Source organism: Bidens hawaiensis, unplaced genomic scaffold (genome assembly GCF_021521415.1).
Source record: "Bidens hawaiensis isolate Kalapana, Puna unplaced genomic scaffold, B.hawaiensis_p1.1 tig00029272_1, whole genome shotgun sequence".
Taxonomy (NCBI): Eukaryota; Viridiplantae; Streptophyta; class Magnoliopsida; order Asterales; family Asteraceae; genus Bidens; species Bidens hawaiensis.
In genome coordinates, this window is record NW_027494820.1 from 154,072 (window position 1) to 177,737 (window position 23,666).

Genomic DNA, 23,666 nt, shown 5'->3' on the forward strand with positions numbered 1-23,666 from the left:
AAAAATATATTAACGCATGAAAAAGTTATTAATGTTTAAAAATCATGAAGGAATTTGAGTTAAAAATAAAAATCATATAAGAGTGAAAGATTAAGGATCATAGTTGTAATTATTTTTAAAATTTACAAAAGTTAAGCAAAGTGAAGGGATCAATGTTGTAACAATTATTTAATAGTGGACAAGTTTGCCTTTATCCTAGATGTATTGTACCATGTGTTAATTGATTTGTAAATTCATTAAAACCAGGTGTCTTAATTTGTCATTCTCTCATACTATATATATTATAAACAAAATGGCAAAAGACATCCTTTATGTTTGCACGGTTTTTCAATGGACGTCCTTTGGCAAACTTAATGACAAAAAACATCCTTTACGTTTCAAAACTATATCACGTTATGTCCTTTGACACTAACCCAGTTAAATTTTCTCGTTAAATCTGGTCATGTGCAAAACACATGAGGGTAGTATTGTAAATTTACATATTTATTTAATAATTAGAAACATCAAACTAAAAAAAATAAATATATTTTCCATCTTTCTACTATATCTATCTCCCTTCTCTCTAACCACCGCCAACATCCCCCCCCGGATCACCACCATCACCACGGACCACCACCATCACCCTGGACCACCACAAACTCCACTTGTTATTGGCAGCCGCTACTGCTCACCACGTCCCACTAGCTCATGACCAAACTCAGAGTTCAATTTCAACTGTTTCACCCAACCGTCGACGCAATTCCAGCCCAAGAACTAGGGTTCCGACTACTAGCATCAACATTTTTCGGTGAGAAACGACAATTTCAATACATGAAAGTTTAGGGAATGATGGAATGAGACCTACACAAGCATACCCTGCAGACCAAGTACCATTTCGAGCATTCTAGCAACAAAATCGATTTTCCGGCGAATGGTTCTAGCGAGCTGATTTGATTCGTTTTCATCGTCTTCGGTGTCGCTGTCTTCATCGTGGTAGACGGTGGTGAGGTGGGTGACAAAGGTTGGTCTAGTGTGGTGTGGTGGCGGTGATGAAGATTGTAGAGGCGGGTGATAGAGTTTGGGTGTATGTGGTGATGACAGGAAGAAAGAGTGAAACCACCATCGGCTACCACAAGGTATGTTGCATATTTTCCCCTAAAATTAGAAACCCAAATATGTCCGATTCTACTTGCTCGGCGACCTACAGTGAGGCTCCATGCTCACAATAAGAAGCGGAAGTGACGATGGTAGGTCTAATTCTCAAAGCCCGTAGTGGCAGATTAAAGGTTCTGTTGTTGGTGGAAATTGGTGGTCGCGATTGCTGGTGAAGGCGGCAAGTGGTGGTGGTTTTGAATGTTAGAGAGTTAAGAAGGAAGATGGTGGATATGGATTCTGAACATAGGGGGGGGGGGAGAGGATTTGCTTGTAAATTTACAAATATATCCTCACGTGCCTTGCACATGACCAGATTTAACGAGAAAATTTAACTGGGTTAGTGTCAAAGGACTTAACGTGATATAGTTTTGAAACGTAAAGGATGTTTTTTGACATTAAGTTTGCCAAAGGACGTCAATCGAAAAATCGTGCAAACATAAAGGACGTCTTTTGCCATTTTGTCTATATTATATATAGTATAGATATAGTGAGAATTCCTATTTGAGTCCTTATGCTTTATGAGCCTCTCAAAGTAAAAAATGAAATGAATGAGTCCTTGTGGATTGTTGGTGCGTCCTTTGGAGTCCTTCTGTTTGTTAACCGTGTTAATTTAAGGGGCAATATCAACTTTTCACTCTTTATAAATCTCATGATCAGTTTGCATCCTTCCCTCACCACACCCCAATCAGCTTGTGTTCCTCATCTATGCATCCCTCACCACCGACACAACCACCTCCCAATGCATGCTTGCCTGTCACCGTCCACCACTGTCGTCACCATATGCTTTTAACTATAAGTGTCAAGTAAAGTAAAATACATAACGTGTTAGATGAATTTGTGGTGAAGTTGTGAAGGGGTAGTTAAGTTGTAACACGCGAGTTAAATAATGAGAGTGTGGGCTTACGTTATATAGCTTATTTTCTATTTCTAATAGTTTTAAAAGGTTGACAATTGTCATGTTTAAATAAAAGAATTAAATGTGTCATCTAGAAAACACATGTTTATTTATGGTATTTGTGTTGTGTTCATGCCGTGTTAGGAATTACGATTGACACCCATATTAGTTAAATCTCGATTCTAAACTTGTAGACAATTATTGTCTAATAAATCATGCTCTAATAGCATTGTGTTATGAATTGAAAGCTTATGATTTAAGAAAGGTTTATCGGATTTAAATAATCCTATACCAACTTTTAGTTGCAGCCGGTCTCAATTAATGAAATGTTTGCGGTCCCATTTTTTAACATATCCGCTCTCAACGATCCACGACTAACAGAAGCTTAATGTCATTAGTCTTTGATGATGTGGCATGCTTGCGTGTAAAAACGGGCTTAAGTGGGAATTACGTGGCAAAACACTCACCCCCTTTTTCTCACCACCACTGTCACCTCCCCCACCACCATTACCATCACCATCTTCTGTCTTCTATCTCCAATTTGGGCATATATGATCTAATCATCAATGTAGTAATCCGAATGACAATGAATAAGATGAGGATGAAGAGGAGCTCATTGTAAACCCTAATTTAAGGTATCCGCAGTCAATTGGTGTTAGGATTAAAATCCCCAATTTTGTAGTCCCTTCTAATTGGGGATGAATAAGGAGATTGAGCAAACGCAGATTAATCGGTGGTTAATTGCAACTGAGTCGATACGGATTACACGAATATGATTTTTGAAACAAATTAAATTTTATGTATAGGCGATGGGAAGTGAGTTGCGGTTCCACCGGTAGTACATGTGACTGATCCGGCTAGGTATTAGAAGGAGCTTGGGTGGGGAGGGTTTGATGATGGCGGTGGCAGTGATGATGGTGACTGTGGTAGGGGTGGTTGTGATAGTGGTGGCATGTGGTGGATGGTGACAGTGATGATGGTGATGGCGCCTGTGGTGGAGGTGGTGGTGGTGGTGGGCCGGTGGCTGCCACGGTGGTTATGTAATCTGTCACATAAGCAATTAAGCACGATATTGCCACATAACTGCCACTTAAGCACGTTTTTGACATGCAAACATGCCACGTCATCAAAAGACAAACAACAATAGTGTAAAATCTCTAAAACTTCCATGCCATTTTTACCAACTTTAGAAGTTGAAGGGCTAAATCGTAATAAAGCCAAACCTAAAGTCTAGTGTCTAATCTGAAAATTTTCAAATTTCATATGAGACGGACCGTCTCATTATTAGACGGACCGTCTCATTATTAGACGGTCTGTCTCAAAGCAAACTTGGTTATTTCGTTGACGTATTATTTTAAACATTTTCAGGTAATCAATAGTAAGTGATAAGGAGTTAAGGACAATAGAGTAACAGTGAGACAACTTATTGGAGATATAGAAGGATATGTGGGCTCATTTTATTAAACTCCTTATAATTATGTAAAACAAATGTTTTGTACTATCATGGGTATTTAAATCCTTGTTTATACAAAGAAATATTATATCAAAAGAATTTTCCGTTGCAACAAAAAAAACTCAAGTATATTTTCAAAACATGATACCAACTATTAGTCATATGTGTAGGCCCCTTATGGTCGAGTGTGACAATTAGGCTCTGTTAGTCGTTGATCGTTGAGAGCAAGTATGTTAAAAGGTGAGACCGTCGGCAGACATTTTATTAACTGCAAAGGACAAGTCAGCAATGTCCAAATCAACAAACATTTCTTAGTTTTTTAGGGATATATATGAAATTGACCCTTATTTAAAACCCATAAACGTTTAAGAAAATAAGATACTCTCTATAAGTTAAAGCACACTTCTAAACTTGTAAAACAAGATCAGTGGTTGTATTAACGAACGAGTACATTAGATCTAATACAATGTGTTTTTCCGTTACAAAATTATCACACGCTTATACGGGGTATTCTCAGGATAATACATGTAAATATGGGTGTTTAATTGTATTCACCATATAAATAAATAAATCTTGATTAAACTTATTTGACATTAGTTTCTAAATATTTTGATGCTTGTTATGTAAACTGTATGTAAGTTTATATTGTAAACTTTGGAAAAGAGCGAAATATTATTGTCCTTGGGAATAGGAGTGGATTGGTGGTAAGGCAAAAGAAGCTGAAAACCTTAATTTTCACCGTAAATTTATTTCCTCTTTGTTCACAACTTCAATTTCCAAGCATCTCTTCCCCATACTTTCTCTTTATTTTATTTTTTTGCAATTTTCTTATCAATCTATTTCTCCATCATACCTCCAACCATGGTATAATTCATCTCTTTCCCATAAAAAAAACATTCATTCTTTTACGTTAATCATGCATGTTTTATGTTTATTTTCACATGATCCTTTCACACATGCAATGTTTTTTGATTTTGTTGTATCAAGAGACTATTGATATATGAATGTGAAATGTAAAATAAAATAAGTTCTTATTTTGTTATTGTTATGAACAATCTTGTTTTATGGTTTTGTTGTGATGATATGTTTGTTAGGCGAATGCCGCATCTGGAATGGTTGTGGATGACGAGTGTAAGTTGAAGTTCTTGGAGCTAAAATCAAAGAGGAACTACTGATTCATCATTTTCAAGATCGAAGAGCAACAAGTAATCGTTGAGAAGCTCGGAAGTCCTAATGCGAGTTATGAGGACTTCACAAGCTCTCTTCCTAGCAATGAATGTCGTTATGCTGTCTTTGATTTTGATTTTACAACCGATGAAAACTGCCAAAAAAGCAAGATCTTCTTCATTGCTTGATAATTTATACAAATAATCGAAAATGAGTAATCAACTTCACTTTTATGTAAATTATATCGTATTCAAATACATAGTAATGATCAAAAGTTAAGCAGGGCACCTGATACATCCAAGGTGAGAGCAAAGATGGTGTATGCAAGCTCTAAGGATAGGTTCAAAAGAGAGCTGGATGGAATCCAACTCGAGTTGCAAGCCACAGACCCAAGTGAAATGAGTTTCGACATCGTAAAAGCACGAGCAATCTGATCGTTTTAACTCGTCTACAAGAAAGATGAACTTCCCAACGTTTGTCCAATGCATACATTGTTATAATGTTTCATTTATGTTTGTTTTTACCTTTGCTCTTTATACATTTATCGTAAATTGTAGTGTAATATAATATTATTGTACATCTATATTGTAATATTGAAGAAATTTGATTTTGTTTAAGCGAAGGGTTCTTTCTTTAGATCGGTTGTTGTGGCCGTGAAAAAGGAGCTTCAAAAACTGATGTGACGTGGCTTTAGAGCCCGACTCACCACGTCTGGGCGGAAAGGGAGGGGCTTCAAGGCATTACCGGGTGGCAAAGGAAAGCTTCAACACATGGTGGAGCCCAAATGCTACATGTGTGCCGCTTTAAACCACGACACAACGTTAAAGGGGTGAAGCGTTAACGTGACGTAACACTGAAACTTAAGCTTTAAAGTCCCTTCATAACAACCAGCCTTGATGATATCACATGGTTGAATTTTATGGCAAACAGGTTTGATCTAAACGTGTAATCAGTTATAGAATTAATTAATAATAGGCAAACTTGTTAAATCGATTTGTTCAAGTAACTAAATATGTAACATTATTTTGTAGGTGGTTTTACAAATCGAAAGTAATGAAAAGAAAGAAAATAATGTTTATACAAAAAGTTACATAAAAATAATGCAAAAAATAAAAAAAATCTAAAAGCTTGCACTGGCAAGTTACATGTGCGTTGTCTAACATGACATGACTCATTCATCTCATGCCTCGAATATTATCACATTCTTTCTAACTCTTGTTGTGAATTTGTATATAGACAACAAACATAAATCGTCATGTGCTAGTGTGTTTAAAAATGATTTTTGGTACCAAACCAACCATATTAAAATAGCATGAACATTGAACGCATAAACTCATTAGCTTCCTCACCACTTACCATTTTTTGGGCTGACTCAAACACTCTCCAAGTACTCCTCTTTCATCACTTTCTCGGTTTTAGGTCAAGGACAATAAGGAACCTGGTTAATAATTAAGTCTCACAAGAAAGGGCCTTTGAGCTTCATCATCAAACGGTACCCACCTAGGATCAGTTTTAAGTATTCTATGGTAACACAATCCAAGTTCATTGCCGAACCCGATACCATGTTCATGTTCTTTAAAGTTTTTGATTAATAGTCGACTTTAAACCCATGCCCATGATCTAAGGATTTCCTTTAGGGTTATTCTTAATAGATTACAATGAAACCCAAAACCAAGTTGAACAATCTGTCTATACAACCTTATTTATGTGTTACATGCTACCTTAATGATTAGACTACACGAATGATACTAATTTCTAGATTACCATATATTTTTGAGATATACTTGACACGCTTCCCGTTTTAAATATACTTGACCTTACTGTACGATAGACAAGTGTACCTATCGTTAACGTATCATGATATCGGTAAGAACCAAATATTGATCCAACTAAACTAAAGGTCGAAGGGTTCTTGAATCAAGTTTGGCTAGACAGGTTCTTTTAGGGGTATGCAAGAAACCGAAAAAACCGATCCGGAACTGAAAAAACCGAACCGAAACAAAAACCGACGGTTTGGTTTTATGTTTTTGTAAAACCGACTTATGGTTCGGTTTTTGTTTTGCATATATAAAGACAGAAAAACCGAACCGAATTTCTAGATTTTTGTTTTTTTAATTTTTTATTTTAAGTAATTTACAAGAATATAATAAATATGTAACACAAATATTTTTGACTATATATTCACTTTGTTAATAATCAAAAATATTATTTATAGCTAAATTCATTATTTTCTGTCTAAAATTTTTTCGACCTAGCATTTTCAAGCTCAAATGGTAATACCGAAACTATAATGAAAATCGAAAAACCAAAACCGTAAAAACCAAAACCAAATAGTTTTAAAAATCTAAAAACCAAAGTTTTCGGTTTTAATTTGATTTTAGGCTAAAACCATACCGAACCGCGCTAGACGGGCCAATAGTTCTCCTTTGTACCCGAAATAAACCTCAGCTCCACAAAAAAGCGCGCCAATACGTATACTCAAGTTTAACCACCATCACTCAATATCCCACTAAACCACCACCGCCGCCGTCGCACCACCACCGCAATGGGAAAACAAAAGCAACAAGTCATTTCCCGTTTCTTCGCTCCAAAGCCCAAACCCTCATCCTCCACACCGTCAACTTCACCTCCATCATCACCACCACCACCACCACCGCCACCGCCACCGCCGTCACCGCCGTCAAAATCTCCTGAAATCTCCGCCACCGTCACCTTCTCCCCTACCAAACGCCGCCGTACTTCCGAGCTCATTTCCTCAATCAAAAAACCCCCAAAAATCCCCAAATTACCCTCCAATTCTAATCTTCCAGAATCATCTCAAAACCCTAATCCCACTCTTCACCAAAAGTTTTTAAACAAGCTTCTAGAACCTTGTAATCACGACACAGAGATAATCAATTCCAATTCCACTTCAAATAATAACATTTCATTAAACTCTAAATACACCCCATTAGAGCTGCAGGTAGTGGAGCTTAAATCCAAATACAAAGACATTCTTTTAATGATCGAAGTCGGTTACAAGTTCCGTTTCTTCGGTCAAGACGCCGAAAACGCCGCTACAGTTTTAGGAATTTACGCACACATGGATCATAATTTTTTAACAGCTAGCATACCAACTGTTCGATTAAATGTCCACGTGAGGCGGCTGGTGAATGCGGGGTATAAAGTGGGTGTTGTGAAGCAAACCGAGACCGCAACGATTAAGGCGCACGGTGCTAACAAACTCGGCCCTTTTTGTCGGGGGTTGTCGGCTTTGTACACGAAGGCTACGATTGAAGCTGGTGAGGATTTGGGTGGGGGTGAAGAAGGGTGTGGGAGTTGTAATAATTATTTGGTTTGTGTTGTTGATGATGAGAGTGTTGGTGAAAGCGGGATTGATGTGAGAATTGGGATTGTGGCGGTTGAGATTTCGACCGGAGATGTTGTTTATGGGGAGTTTGATGATAATGTTTTGAGATCCGGGCTTGAAGCTAAGATGCTGAGTTTGTCTCCTGCTGAGTTGCTGATAGGTGATCCGTTATCTAAGCTAACTGAGAAGGTAGTTTTGCAGTCATAAATCTTTGTATGGATAACAAAACATATGATTCTCTTGTTGTTATATTATTATCATTGTTTAATTACCACAGAATCACATAGTTGGATCTTTTTTCAAGGGTTACATCACTTGATCTTTGCTTGTATGCACAATTCATCGATTAAATCATTTCTTTCTATATATTAAAAATCTTGGCCTTTTGTATTATATTTTTTGTTTACTACACAGATAGTCTCTGTGGTAAGGGCTGATTTTAGTTTTGGTCCCAAGTTTGAAAATTACACCTTTAGACCAATAATTAGTTCAAAAATAGCTCGTTTGGTCCCTAAAATGGATGGAAGTTAACTTTTCTGTTAAATTTAAAAAATGACCAGAATACCCTTCAGGCCGATTGGATTCTCGGTGACCTAACTCCAGTGACCCCACCGCTCCACTAGAATTTTATTTAATTCTTTAAAAAAGTTTTTTTTTTCAAATTATCAGAAAAGTTAATCTTCATCTTATTAGGGACCAAACGTGTTACATTTGAGCAAGTAAGCAAACTATGGGTCTAGAGGTGTAAGTTTAAAACTTGTGGGCCAAAACAAAAATCATTGCATACCGCAAGGACTATGCGTGTAATTGATTCTTACTTTTAACAACATAAGGGACTCTGTTTCATTTGTAGTTTTTAGTGGCATATGCTGGACCCGCTTCAAATGTACGGGTGGAGCGTGCTTCTCGGGATCGCTATAAAGACGGTGGTGCACTGGCTGAAGTATTGTCGGCTTATGATAAAATACGCGACGACCTTTCAAACGATACTTCTCAAGGAGAATCTGTGGAGTTAAATGGAAAAAGCAAAAATCAATTGGTAAATATATATATTTTCATTTAAACTATATTAAAGATATAAAGTAATAATCATTTAGTTATTATCATCGCTATTTTTTTTTATTATAGGCGGTTATGGGCATGCCTGATTTGGTTGTTCAGGCATTGGCCTTGACCATCAACCATTTGAAACAATTTGGTTTGGAAAGGATTTTGTGGTTGGGTGATTCATATAGGCCGTTTTCTAATAATGTGGAGATGATTCTTTCGGCCAATGCTATGCAACAATTAGAGGTTTGCCATAATTTCATATTCACAATGGTATAACTAAATAAAATCTCGTGTTAAAAATTTGCTTAACGGGTTAACCACATTTAGGTTCTGAAGAACAACACGAATGGTTCTGAGTCTGGTTCCTTGTTTGAGTGTATGAATCACACGCTTACCACATGTGGTTCAAGGCTTCTCATGCACTGGGTATGCTTCAATCTCTCTTCCTAAATTTTTAGAGGCGAAAACGTGTTTGAGAACTTTTAGTTATAGTTTGTGTCAAATATGATTACAAAAAACTGTTAACTTTGAAGAATAAGTTAGTTTATTAAATTAAATTATTTGAACATATGAAGTAAAAATACTAGAGGCATTTTTTTGACCCATTTGACTCTTTCCGTCTTTAGCTAATATTTTTCATTACAGAACACTAAGTTATTGTAAGAACTTAAAGAACAAACCAAAATCGTGTAATTTTTTAATTAATAGTTCATATTTTTTAAATCTTGTACTGTTCAAATACAAATGTGTATGCTATGCACATAAAAGAAGTATCTAACTAATTTGTTCATATGTTCATATTTTAATTTTAAATTCAAGATAGATGAATAAATAACACATTTCTACCATTTTGTTACTTTTCTGTGGCTACTTTTTATGCAATCCATTGTTTGGGAATTGAGAATTACCTAATGATCCAGGTGAGTCATCCTTTACGTGACAGAAACATGATTAATGCCCGTCTTGATGCCATTTCTGAGATTCTCGAATCAATGACTTCTCCCAACATTTCTATGCCCAAACTCCATCAATTGCTTACTTCAGTTCTCACTAATTTAGGAAAGTTGCCGGATATCCAACGTGGAATCACTAGAATATTCCATCGAACAGCCACAGCATCCGAGGTACTGAATCTATCACACACGTTAAAAGTCAAAATTGACCTGAAATATTATCTAATTTAGTGTTTGGTGACAGTTCATAGCGGTCATACAAGCTATATTAGTGTCTGGAAAACAACTTCAGCAGCTTCAAGTTGATAAGGAGGATAACATTGACAACATACAAGAAAAGTCAACTCATTCTTCATTGCTGAAATGGTTGATTTTGACAGCATCATCATCCAGCATAATCTCAATTGCAGCAAGGCTGCTGTCTGCTTTAAATAAGGAAGCTGCTGAACAACGTGATCTTTCCAATCTGTTTGTTGTTTCAGATGGACGATTTGAAGAGGTTTCTTAATTTTAATTATTTAAAATGTTACATACATAATTATTCTTAATTTTAATTTTAATTAATAATGAGCAGATTGGTACACAAAGGACGAAAGTGAAGCAAGCAAAGGAAAATCTAGATTTATTAATCGATTTATATCGTAAACAATTGAAAAAGCCGAAGCTGGAGTTTATGAGCGTGTCGGGAACGACCCACTTGATAGAGGTAATTAACGGGTGCTTAGATTTGCCTATAATAGTTTTCAGTATTTGGATTATCCACTAATTTGTGGTTAATGCTTTATAACTAGTATTCACTTCCTGCGCGTTACAGTGGATACTTAAACACAGGTCTAAGTAACCGTTGCAATGGTATTTTTGTGTTAAAAAACATTACGTCGTGGGAAAAACTAAAAATATATTATATATTTGACCTGGGTCGGTTTTGGATAAAGTTTGTACCGAAATGTATATAAAATAGTTATGTCATACGGTGTACTTGGAATGTTATAAAACATTATATTATAAAAGTTATAAGAGAAAAACAAAATGTGTTCAAAAGTAATTAAAAACAAAATATGTTCAAAAGTAATTAAAATAATAGTAGCTTTGAGGAGTTGTACCTTTGTGCTTGGAGAGCATGTACCTGTTTTGAAAAAGATTTGCATCAATACATAGATAAATTAAGCATACCATTATGTGTATTTGGAATTTTGTAAAACATTATGTTTTAAAAGTTATATAATGTTATGACATTAAAAAGTAACTATAGTATTATAAGAATGGTAACTTTGAGGAGTTGTACCTTGATCTTGGAGAGCTTGTAAATCACTATTCATAACACCATTGTTAATTGTGTGTGTGTGTATAATATGTGTTTCTCTTTCTCATGAGTTATAGTATTAAATGCAGTTGCCACTAGAGGTAAAGGCTCCTTCAAATTGGGTGAAAGTTAACAGTACTAAGAAGGCAATACGCTATCATGCACCGGAAGTATTGGTAGCTTTAGACCACCTGTCATTGGCTAATAAGGAGCTTCTCGTTGTGTGTCGGTCCGCGTGGCATGACTTTTTAAATGAGTTCAGTAAATATTATTCTGAGTTTCAAAGTACGGTTCAAGCACTAGCAGCCTTGGATTGCATACATTCTCTTGCTCTTCTTGCAAGAAAAAAGGTTTAGCGATTTCTTTAATTTAATCAGGTCAAAACGTGTTCATGTCAAAACAGACATTTTTTTTACCACGTGCCGAATGGGTTGGGTCTGTTTTGGATTAGGCATGTAAACGAGCCGAACATTCAGTGGGAAGTTCGTTTATTTAATAAAAGAGCGATCATGAACAAAACTTTTTGTTCAATTATTTAAACGAATGAACATGAACACAAGTCTTGTTCGTTCATGTGGGTTTGTGAACGTTTATTCATTAAATTCGTTTATATATGTTTATTTACATTCGTATATTACGCTAGTGTTATTGGTATTCCAATTTATCAATCTTCTCATTCTTGTACTGTATATAAATACAAGAGCTTGACATAAACTATTTTAGGATGACATTATCATACATTCAAATTACAAATCTGCTATTTATCATAAATATATGCTTATCGTATATTTAGGCTATTAGTTAGTTTATGTTTGTTTAAGTTTGTTCGTTTATATATATTTTAACATATTTTAGGACCATTGCACTTTAGTCTTGTTTTATGAAATTAAAATATCACATTACAATTAAGTCTCCTTTTAATTAATTTCAAGCCCAGCGGATCGATGCTCACATCTACTTTTAATTGGTTTTTGCTCAGTTGTGTTCGTTTGTTTATATTCATTTGTTTACGTTCGTGAACCGTTTGGTTATACTCTTAATGAACGAACATAAACAAACATGAACAAGTTAATTATCTTAACGAGCGAACAAGAACAAGAAGGCCCATTTGTGATTGTTTGTGTTCAATCGTTTGTTCAGTTAAAGTAAAACGGACAGACATAAGCATGCCCCCGTGTGCTCATAAACAATTCAAAATTTCCATCTCTAAATATTTGATGTTTCAACTTGTGTATTTTCATACTTGTTCAGGATTATGTTCGCCCGGTTTTTGTTGAGGACAGTGAACCGGTTCAGATATGTATATCCACAGGACGCCATCCGGTATATAAGTATTTTTTTAGTGTGCTGCTAATGGTTGTTTTCTGCATAATGCTCACATGGTCGACCGTGTGCAGGTTTTAGAGAATATGTTAGAAGATAGTTTTGTACCGAATGATACAAGTTTACATGCAGATGGTGAGTATTGTCAGATTGTTACAGGACCAAATATGGGCGGAAAGAGTTGTTATAAACGACAAGTGGCTCTCATTGCTATCATGGCACAGGTATGTTACCAATATATAAAAATATACAAAAGATGCGTTCATTTTTTTACCCCCGTCTGTTCGTCGATCCTTCAAGCTTTAAACATATAAATACCCAACTGTGTGGTTGAAGCTTATCCAAAAAAATAAATTATCATTCTGTTTTGCATATAGATCGGTTCGTTTGTACCAGCATCATCAACAAAACTGCATGTACTGGATGGAATCTACACACGAATGGGAGCTTCTGATAACATTCAACATGGAAGAAGCACATTTCTAGAAGAATTGGGTGAGGCTTCTAGTATTCTTAATTCTTGCACGGGCCAATCTTTAGTGATTCTTGATGAGCTCGGTAGAGGCACAAGCACACACGATGGGGTTGCAATTGCTTATGCAACATTACAGTATTTATTAGAGCAAAGAAAATGTATGGTGCTGTTTGTCACACATTATCCAGAAATAGTTGGGTTGACCAAAAGGTTGACTGATCGTGTGGGGTCGTATCATGTTTCATATCTGACATCAAAAGGTGAAAATTGCGAGTTTGAAGATATTGTGTACCTTTATAAGCTTGTACCTGGTGTTTGTGAACGGAGCTTTGGGTTTAAAGTCGCACAGCTGGCACAGGTCAATTGACTCTTTTGACTTTTTTTATAAATATTGTTTTAATTATATTTCCTATCTAAATGTTTGAATTAAGCGGTTTAGTGGACGTATGCATAAAAAATGAATTTTGAGCAACTTTTAACCCGTATGGCATGGTGTCAGTTGTGTTGGGTTGACGAGTTGCGGGCTGAATTGTTAAAACCTGAAAACGATCCGTAATTTATTTGTCAAAATCATCAACCCTAACACGCACCCTCTTAAAATTGTGTATCCCTAGCATGAGCCATTTAATCCATTTATCTAAGTTCGTTAGACGGGCTTGCGTGTGATAACCGAGTTGTAAATGTGTTAATCGGGTTGGGTTGTCAAAATATGGGTTAAACGGGTTAGTGCGTCAACATGTTTAACTAAACGGGTTGGCAGAGTGGCGGATCCAAGATTGTTTCATGGGTGACGATCGGGGCCATTCGGGGGGGCTTAACCAAAAATTTAAGGGAGGCGATCAGGATTTTTGGGTATAAATAACATTAAAATATATTTTACAAGGAGGTGGCTGCCCCTCCCAATACCGTCCATTTGGGTACGCCACTGGACCTGACTAAGAATATTAATCAGGTCAACGTCAACCCGAACACGGTCCATTTAATTAAATAGCTCAACCCAAACATGGCCTGCTACACGGGTTAGATATGCAAACCCCAAACCTGATCATTTTAATGTCGTGTTAGAAATTGGCACCCCTACCCGCTCCACTTTCAGTTAATGTCCCATTTATGTAACTGAAATATGCCTCAGCACTAAATTAAATGAAAGAGGGTTGACCTAGAAAGTCAAAGTTTGACATTTTTAGTACTACTATTTAGAAGCTTGAATTACGTTTGGTGGGTGAAATTTGAGAGCATGTTATGTTACAGTTACCGTTGTCATGTATAAACCGAGCAAGCACGATGGCCATGAAATTGGAAGAAGCAGTGAGCAACCGACGGTTGGAGCAGAAGAATTTACAAGAAGCATATGAAAATGGATGGTTGAAAGAAATGTTTTTAAATATAAATTTGGCATTATCAGAAAATGTTGATCCTGCAAAAAGGTGGTTGTGCCTAGAGCATGCTAGAAACCTTGCACTTGAGTTGAGAAATAGGTAACATTATGTTTTTGTATTTTTATACTATATATGTAAAAGAAAAGGGTTTTTTTGAACCGGTTGTCTTAGTGCGTGCAGCCTCTTTATCTCTTGGGAGTCTGAGATAGGGGAATGATTTGCCTCATCTTACCCTCCCCTAACCTTGCTATGAATGGGATCTTACTGTTTGCGTTTGTTTGCTTGTTTGTAAGATAAAGAAAACACACAATACGTTACACACTAGAAAATAATGATGGTGTGCACAAAGAATACACATTAAAAGGAGCTGTAGCATTAAGATTCTAGATTGTTTAGTGGCTTCATAAACACGTAAGAAGCCGTTTACATTATCAGAAAAAAAAAAATGCATCTATAAAGATTGGTTTAGGCATTAAAAAAGTCAAAAACTAGGATGAAGTTTGAGGATTCGTTTTCTAGCACGTAAGATTGTGCGTCTCTTCTTAGAGAACACTTATGTAACTTGGAGTACAGCCAAAATTGTACGTTGGAACTAGCAGTAGTGAAGAATATGTAAATGTTAAATCAAAGTATTCACAACTTGCGGGGTAATAAATTATCGCATGTTCTTGATGGTAGAGATTTGACGATTAAAGACATCAAAATTTGAGAAATAATTTTTTGACAATCTCTAGTTTAACTTGTTGGTAAAATTAACACCCGATTTTTCAATACAGGAGCATACCTGAATCCAGTTCCATACCCAGAACCGGATGTTAGTAAAACCCAATTTATGCCACCTCTAGAGTCTAGGCAATGGAACTCAGTATGATCAATGTGCCATTGGGCCGTGGGTCACTTTCCACTGTCAGTTTCCAACAGCCCCAATGCCAAGCCCACATCCAATCAAGCTTATGTAGGGATACTAGAATCTATGCCATCACCATTCACCATCATATGCTGGTTCTGAACTCAACTATCCCCCATCGATATTGGCCAGGCCATGTGTACCATGTCGTTGAACCCTCCGAATAATAACTGGTATATGGACACGGGAGCTACATCTCATATGGCAAACTCGACAGATATGCTAACAAAGTCGTCATATTTTATCAACAATTCATTAAACGATATTACCGTCAGAATAAGGAACTGGCTACACAAACCTTAACTATTTATTTTGTATCGCACACGCAAGTAAACGTACTTGCGAACAAGACTTTCATTAAAACAAGAGATTAAGATATAAAAGCAAATTTAAGATTAATAGTTTCCAATTCCATGCATACAAACACACAAGAAAACCAAGAAACAAGAGAAGCTAACAAAGGTGAGTTCATTCACAGGCCACTGAGTCAATACCCAAACCACAAGTGTTCATCGCGGTTCGTTCTTGACTCAATCCCTAGTTCATGAGACCGAACCCACCCTTAGTACTCTCCTCAATCTCCCATGCAAATTAAACGCACACCATTTTGTCTAATAAAAACGAAAAAACAAAACAAATATAAAGTAAGATTTAATCTAGGTACTGCTCTGCCTTAGCTTGTTGATCAGACTGAACCACATCTTTGATCCCTTTAACGGTGCGAGTAATCAGATTAACAACTGAGTTGATTGACTCCATGGTGAGGCTTGATGACAAGAGATCGTTAACCGGCATCTGGAACCCAACTGTCAGCAGAGATCCACCTTCACCGCCCGGTTGAACACCTGATTCAGTCATGCAGTCTGGCACTATGGCAAACCCTGATGGCACCAGCCCGACACTAGACGAGTCTCCACCGTTCATCACAACATTCATTGCTTGCATATCCACTGAGGTATGTACCATGAGCGATCCCGTCACGTCTGTTGCGCTATCTTGAAGTATTATCCCTGTGTTCTGATCATTTAAATTAGCATCCATGGTTAGTACATGAAGTCAAAATATTACTTCTAAAGACTTATATTTTAAGTGACTCTAAAATAAAAAAAATAAAAATAATTAAAGTATGCTAGTTTTTTATGGTATTAACCCTTTTTATATAACCGTATCTACTTTGGTTACTTGTTCTGACCTTTTAACATTTTAACAGACCGCTTATTCTTCCATCTCTAAATTAACGAAAACAAGTAATATATACTTACACTGGGACGTAGAACAGAAATCGCGTTGAGGCTACCAGGCTCTTGACATTTGGGGAGACGGATCACGTTTTGCGTTGCGTTACAAGAGTACAAAAAGTCCCACTGGCTCCTCAATTCTTCATTTAGCAACAAAGCAAGCAGCCTCTGATGTGACATGGGCATCCAAACAGACATGCCAGCACTCAAAACCGCCCCTGATGGGTCCCCGCGATTATTCAAAGTCTTACGGATCAAAAGCCTAGGACCTTCGGCTGCATTACTAATCATCTCCCAGTTGTGACCGCCCGTCCCACAAACCCCCACACAAAAACTAGCCGTCATGCGTTGCGCAAGACTAGTTAAACTCCTTCTAGCACCCGGAGCCAAAACTGTTACAATTTTTTGTTATGTTAAAAAAAATATATATACAAAGAAAATATTAAATTAATGTATGAACAAAGTGATATGAAACTACCTCGACCATCTTCGGTGACTGTATCCGGTAACATGATGAATGTGATGCACTCGGAATGCCTTTGTAGGGTCGAAATCCATTTTTGAGCGCCGAAACCCAATCCAGATCGAAGTAGTGGGCGAAAATATTGGTGAACAGCATTTTCATCATACTCGTTATGCTCGATCCATATTACCTGCAAACAGTTGACCCATTACATGATTTATGACCTCTAATGCACATATATGTGACCATTTTCATTATACAACATTGGAATGTGTTACAAAAGGATGGAACCATCTACATATAGTTTGATAACTAGTTGTATAAATGTTATATCACTGTTTAAATGAATCAAAAACGTTAAATGAGTTAATGTCGGCCTGCGAGAATTGAATCAAGTTAAAGTTAAATAAGCTTAAGCCGAGCTAGTTAAGGCCTAAACCAAAACACATTATAAAACAAGAACATAATGGAGCTTCATTATAAATACCAGAATATGTATATGGTATAACAAAATATGTCATCATAAAATATATATTAATATACAATTCATGGCAATAAAAAAATAAATTATATGTATTTAATATATAATAAAACTATAAAAATAATAAAAACAATAATATATCAATATATAATAAAACTATAAAAATAATATATATATAGGAAAGTTAAATCATAAATTAATGCATAGTTTAACAATGTATTGCTAAACTTAAGTTTTAAACATAAAATGAATCAAACTCAGCTGGACTTGTTTAAGAAATAACTTTTAATAGCACAAATATAAATAATAAATAGATCAGATATTTATAAAGTTGGTAATTTTTGTAAAAAAAAACAGATTAGAGTACAGACCACATCCAGGCAGGTCATATATGTACATGGCCTCGTGATTCATAAACAACATGAGACGGAGTGTGAGGTTCGAAGGTGTCGCAGGTTTAATATATTATATAACTCATGTTAACTCTATCTATACATATAAATTTAATGAGTAATTTATATAAATCAGACATGTGCCAACCCAGCTTCCATTTTGAAAAATGTGTAGCATACAAGTCATATAACATCAGGAAAACAATCAATAAAAATAAAGAAAACTGATGTAATTCTTATAATAATAATTTATCTAGTTTCGAAAAAGGTGCAAATTTTAATAAAATAGTTATAAAGATAATAAATTTCTTTTTTTCTTTTATGTAAAAATACAAAAGTATATAAGTCAATTTCTAACATGTGTAACATACTGATTTAACATATTTATGATTTTGCTTGGTTATAAATATCAAACATTAAGTACCTTATGACTTTTTGTATTTATTAACTATGTTTAGTAATGTAAGCAACGTTTATAAATAGTCATTTACACCTTAGAAAAAAAGTGTGTACGGATTAATAAAGATGTAGTTATAGTACCTTTGAGCACCCATTAGGCATATCTTGCACAATACAGCCAGAAGGAAGTCTCCTACACATTAAACCTTCTCTTCCAGCATCGATTGACACGTCAACAACGGCCCAAATACCTTCAGCGTGTTGCCTGCAGAACCGGAGAAACCTCACTTGACGAGGCGGTACTAATGGCGATACCAACTGAATCTCACCTTGCATCTATAACATCAAAGTTTAACTCGTTTAAGGGTACTTTTCAATTTTTATAAACTTAACTTAATTTAGAATATGTATAATAACTCGAAAGGCGCTTACAAGTTGAACAACACCATTTCTTGCATCGCCCGTGCCACAAGTGATCACATCAATCGTGCTACTGCTCCCGATCATACCAAGAAACATATCTTTCCACCGTTGCTACACGAACATAAAATGACATATAATGCTAGCTATAGAGTATTATATAAACAATATCATAAAAGTGAATAAAGATTAACATACAGCATCAAGTAATGCATCTATAAGCACCAAGCTATTGATCATAACCACCCTGCTGGCTCTCGAAGCCTCGGATACATAACCTTGCGGTTTCATACCAAGTATAAGCGGAAAATTCCTCAAATACTCGTCGAAATTGAGCACTTCACCGTATTCTATGTCTCCAATCCAAAGTGGGCTATTATTCTGCCAAAGTTTCATAAATTCACCCATAGCACTCATTGCAAGATCCAAAAGCAAGTTCTTATCATACTGAAAATCCATCGCACCACCACCACTAGCCGCCATCAACCCCGCTCTTGAAGGTGACATTAAAGGTAAACCATTTCTCAACCCGTTGCTATAATTGAGCCCCATCGGTAATCCTACATCCATCGGGTTTAAACCATATCCGGTTCTCCCAACACCAAGTTCCAAGTTAGAACTCCCCATTCCCTGAGATAATGAACCACCATAGGATGATAAAGGCCTGCCCAAAAACTTATTAGCAAGGAGGGATATGCGGCCAAGTTCATCTTTTAATCGGGCGTTTTCGATTCTAAGATGGTGGTCTTCTGCTAGCATATCTCCAACCATTGCCTGCCCACCACAATTGTTGCAAATTGGGGACCGAAGTGCTTCTTTCATCGCTATGTTACGGTATAGTAAGTCGTCGTTTGCTTTCTTCAAAAATGAATTTTCAACACGCTCAAGTTGAGTCTGAACCAATGTGATTAACCAATGTCAGTTATAGTTAAATATCTGATTAAAGTTAATGATTATAATTAACCTAATTATTATTAACCTTCGTTTGTGTTCTTCTGTTCTGAAACCAGAACTTGACTTGCTTGTTTTCCAAATTCAACTTCTTTCCAAGTGCTAATCTATCCTTCTCATCAGGGTGAGGGTTTTCTTTATAAGCACTATCACCAAAAACAAAATAAACAACATTCCATCAAAAGACAATAAATTCAAAAAGAAAAAACTAACAAACAAATGTATCAAATAAATTATCCACTTTTACGAAAGCTATTAACAGAGTCTGGAGAAGTTAAAGACCGGAGTGGGAGTAAGCCTTTTCCTCAGGGGATAAAGAGGCTGCTCCCGTCTCAAAACACAATAAAATCATAAAATTAATAGCTAAAACTACTTATGATTAAAAAGATTACTTTTCAAGTTCTTGAATTTGGTAGGGAGTATGTCGGTGATATTTCAGTCTACGGCGAGAACCAGAAGACGATCCAGCTGGGATATCTTGTTCATCTCCCGACGCGCCATCTGCATTATCGCTTCCACCAGACCTACTAATTTCAGATCCATCTATTGCTCGAACCATTCCAACATTTCCTTCAAAGTTTTCACCAATCAAACCATGATCTCCATGTCCTTCCATCTTAGGTTTCTGTTCAAATAATCACAAAATCATAAATACTATCTTAACATAAAAATCACAAATTTATTAGAAGCAGAAATGTAAAAACTAGAGGAATGCATGCTAAAGCAAGAGAGAGTGATTTTGAGTTATAAATAGGCTGAGAAAGAGTTGAAGTGAGAGTTGTGGTTGAGAATAAGGAGACCTATGCAATGACAAATTGTTATAAGAACCATCAGCCACCACCATTCTTGAATCCTCACCACTACCATAGTTATATAACCCCCCAAAACTCATCAAGAAAACCAAAAATCCCACAAAGATCAAATCTTTATCACTGTTTCAAGATGTGTTTGATCTTTAAACTCAAATCTATATATCATCCACTCACCACATACCAGGATATTTGTTTGTGTGTTTGTGGGTGTGTTTTGTCACTTTGTGTGTATTGTCTATGTAAATCTAGCCTCTTAAATTCATATACAACAACCAAAAGCTACAAAAATTAAAGGCTACCAAAAGAGGTGGGTACAAGACAACCAAAACCCTTACTCCCTTGCCTTAATACCCACTCTCAAAACCCTAAGTTTCTGACACAGAAAGTAAGAGAAAAGTTGACCGTTTAGCTGTCATCTGTGAAGGTGGCCCCATTTTAATGTACCCAAAAATAATAACTGAAAAAGATTGCAAGTTTTCAAACCACCCACATGAATGAAAAGACTAAAAAAAGGTTAAAAATTCAAGGAATCGAATTTGACTTTTGGATCCTATTCAAAAATAATAAAAACAATACCAGTTAACCCTTTTTTCTCTCATATAATCTTGAACAACCAAAAAAATGTTTTACAATTTCATTTCTTTAGCTAACCCTAAAAGTTATAAAACAATTAATTTAACATTTTCAAATTCTTGGACCTCCCCCTTCATTTGTCTTTGAGATCGTATAAACAAATAAATGCAACTAATAATATGATTAATAATTTTATATCCCATTAATAACACTAAAATACTTGCTAAACGTGTACTCAGTCAGTCAGCACCTTCAACTTGTCACAGTATAATTACTACGCGTTTTTCACACAAATATACGAAAGAAACTTAAACGCCTTAATATAATTAATGTTGATGAGAAAACTAGTACGACGAATATTTATGGCTGAAACCGATGGAGCAACCGGTATTAAAACGACATGTAACGTACACAATGACGATATAGAAACACATAATTAGAGAGATGACTTACAAACAACAGTTTAACAATGGCACGATAACCGGCTAAAAGATGACCGAAATAATCTTGATTTTGGATGGTGACAAGTTGATTAATTAAAACCCTAATGGCTGCTGATGGACTTGAAAGTGTGTGTGGGTTTGTTTATAAATAGTGTAGGGTAGGGTAGGGGCTGGGAGTCAAGGACGACACTTGTTCGAGATATCCGCCCAACGATTGGTTTCAGACGCGTGCTTGATTCTATTTAGACTACTGTGTAATATTTAGGGTATTTCATTGCATATATATCATGAATATCATTATTCCAATCAACACCATAAATACAGGTCTGGAGTTTGTATTAATTCTATTAAAAATTATATATGTATGTAGGGGATCAAACCTCACTACCACCAACTTATATGGGAGATATGAGGGATGACCCTGCCAGGGTTCGAGTCCTGATCTCACCCGGTTTTACCGGCTCCTCGCTGTCGTGCCGTTTGGCGGGCGTGGGGGTCGGGTTTTATCCGGTGAATCCCTCAATAGGTGGACCGCTAGGGGCTCCGTCCATCCGGACTAATGGCCGGCTCGGGCTACCTTTAGCCAATAGGGGGCCGCGTACGTGGTACCCGGCGTTACGTAGTTGACCGTTCAAAAAAAATATATAGTTTTATAAAGTTGCAATTAATTCAGTTTTATCATTTTCATTAATGAACTTTTTTAAAATAATATGTAGTAATGACTAGAATGGAAAGTTAATAAATAATTTTCAAAAAGAGAGTTATTAATATTTTATATGAAAAGGAAGTATTAAATATAATATGTTAATGACCTTGTTATTACTATTATTATTAATTTTTTGTTTTTATGATACTTTGAATTTAATGTATATATTAAAGTTGACAAAATATAGGGTTGTAACCATTATAATACATTTCAGGAGATGTATTTATTTCACTTATTTAATTAATTTCAAACTTTAAATTGTTTCACTTATAGAAAAAATAACATAATCCAAGACTTGTGTTTAGTTAATATAGTTTCAAATGGTCACATATATAGATCATCAAGAACCGAAGAAATTAGCTGTCTTAGCAACTTAATTAATTTTCATCCTCTCTTGGCCTCAAGTTAAACATTTATGTAAATAAATTTAATATTTATGTAATAAAAGTAACGCATTTAATTTGATTTGTCCACCCGTAGTGGCAACGTTGCCACTGCGTTATGTGACGAAAATGCGGGGGGTACACCGCACCCCTGCGTTATGTGAAGCTTGTTTTTGGCTGCGTTGTATACAAAACGCGGGGTTGGCACATAAATAAAAAAAATAGCCGTTGGGTGGGTGGGTTTGAAGTCGTTGGGAATTTAAAAAAAAATTATATTATATTAATTATATTTATACTATATAAACAAACCAAACTCATTTTTTTAACACACTCCTTCCACTTCTATACCAATTTATATCTTTTACACTAATATTTCACCATCATGTTTCCAAACAACAACCAAAATATTCTCGGTTTCGGCCAATATGCCCGTCAAGGCAACCAAAATCCACAACCGAACCAATCTACCGCCCCGACACCAACCATACCCGTCCCGCAAATGTTTGACCCGCAAATGGCCGCCTACTTTCAATATCTACAAAACTCTATGCCAAACGCGGTGCCCGGTTTCCAAAATCCGCCGGCGAACATTTTTGCCGGTTCGGGTTCCCAACCCGCCCCGGAGACCCAACCCGAGGTCGAGTTCGTGCCGGAGACACACACCCGTCCTGGAGACCGTAGGCGGTTCGAGCCAACGCGGACGTTCGAAAAAACACGCAAAGAAGCCCGCCGGCGAACATCGGGTTAAAAAGACGGTGATAGCGTGGAGTATCGATGAGTGCGTACTATGTGCTCGTGCTTGGTGCCAGATATCGGAAGATGCCAAATGCGGTAGGTTTTTAAAATGCATATATATTTTTTTAAATTTCTTATAACAAACATTAAACTTGTAATGTTTTATTTTTTTAGCGAACTATCAAAAAATGGGGGTATTTTGGCACAAAATTATAGAGAGGTTTCACAACCTTAGCGGGGACTCGCGTCGAGAAAAAGATTCGTTACTGTCGAAATGGGGCG

At 36.2% G+C, this 23,666-nt stretch overlaps 2 protein-coding genes and 1 pseudogene across 2 annotated transcripts; 2 read left to right on the forward strand and 1 right to left on the reverse strand.

Annotated features, from left to right (window-relative positions):
* The first annotated feature begins 4,594 nt into the window (after nucleotides 1-4,594).
* On the forward strand, nucleotides 4,595-5,083 carry LOC143578436 (actin-depolymerizing factor 7-like; annotated as a pseudogene).
* A 2,087-nt stretch (nucleotides 5,084-7,170) lies between these two features.
* Nucleotides 7,171-15,041, forward strand: LOC143578426 (DNA mismatch repair protein MSH3-like). Its single transcript, XM_077062018.1, has 12 exons — nucleotides 7,171-8,187; nucleotides 8,852-9,037; nucleotides 9,127-9,291; nucleotides 9,376-9,474; nucleotides 9,969-10,172; nucleotides 10,246-10,500; nucleotides 10,576-10,707; nucleotides 11,394-11,654; nucleotides 12,556-12,627; nucleotides 12,702-12,851; nucleotides 13,005-13,460; nucleotides 14,354-15,041. The coding sequence occupies exons 1-12, from the start codon at nucleotides 7,195-7,197 to the stop codon at nucleotides 14,582-14,584; spliced, it is 3,204 nt and encodes a 1,067-aa protein (XP_076918133.1). The 5' UTR covers nucleotides 7,171-7,194; the 3' UTR covers nucleotides 14,585-15,041.
* Nucleotides 15,042-15,694: 653 nt separating this feature from the next.
* On the reverse strand, nucleotides 15,695-21,842 carry LOC143578427 (homeobox-leucine zipper protein HDG1-like). The gene is made up of 9 exons (XM_077062019.1): nucleotides 21,571-21,842; nucleotides 20,125-20,357; nucleotides 19,761-19,878; nucleotides 18,980-19,675; nucleotides 18,794-18,895; nucleotides 18,503-18,697; nucleotides 17,105-17,279; nucleotides 16,651-17,018; nucleotides 15,695-16,405 (listed from the first exon to the last, which is right to left on the reverse strand). The coding sequence occupies exons 2-9, from the start codon at nucleotides 20,346-20,348 to the stop codon at nucleotides 16,040-16,042; spliced, it is 2,244 nt and encodes a 747-aa protein (XP_076918134.1). The 5' UTR covers nucleotides 20,349-20,357; nucleotides 21,571-21,842; the 3' UTR covers nucleotides 15,695-16,039.
* Between the last annotated feature and the right edge of the window lie 1,824 nt (nucleotides 21,843-23,666).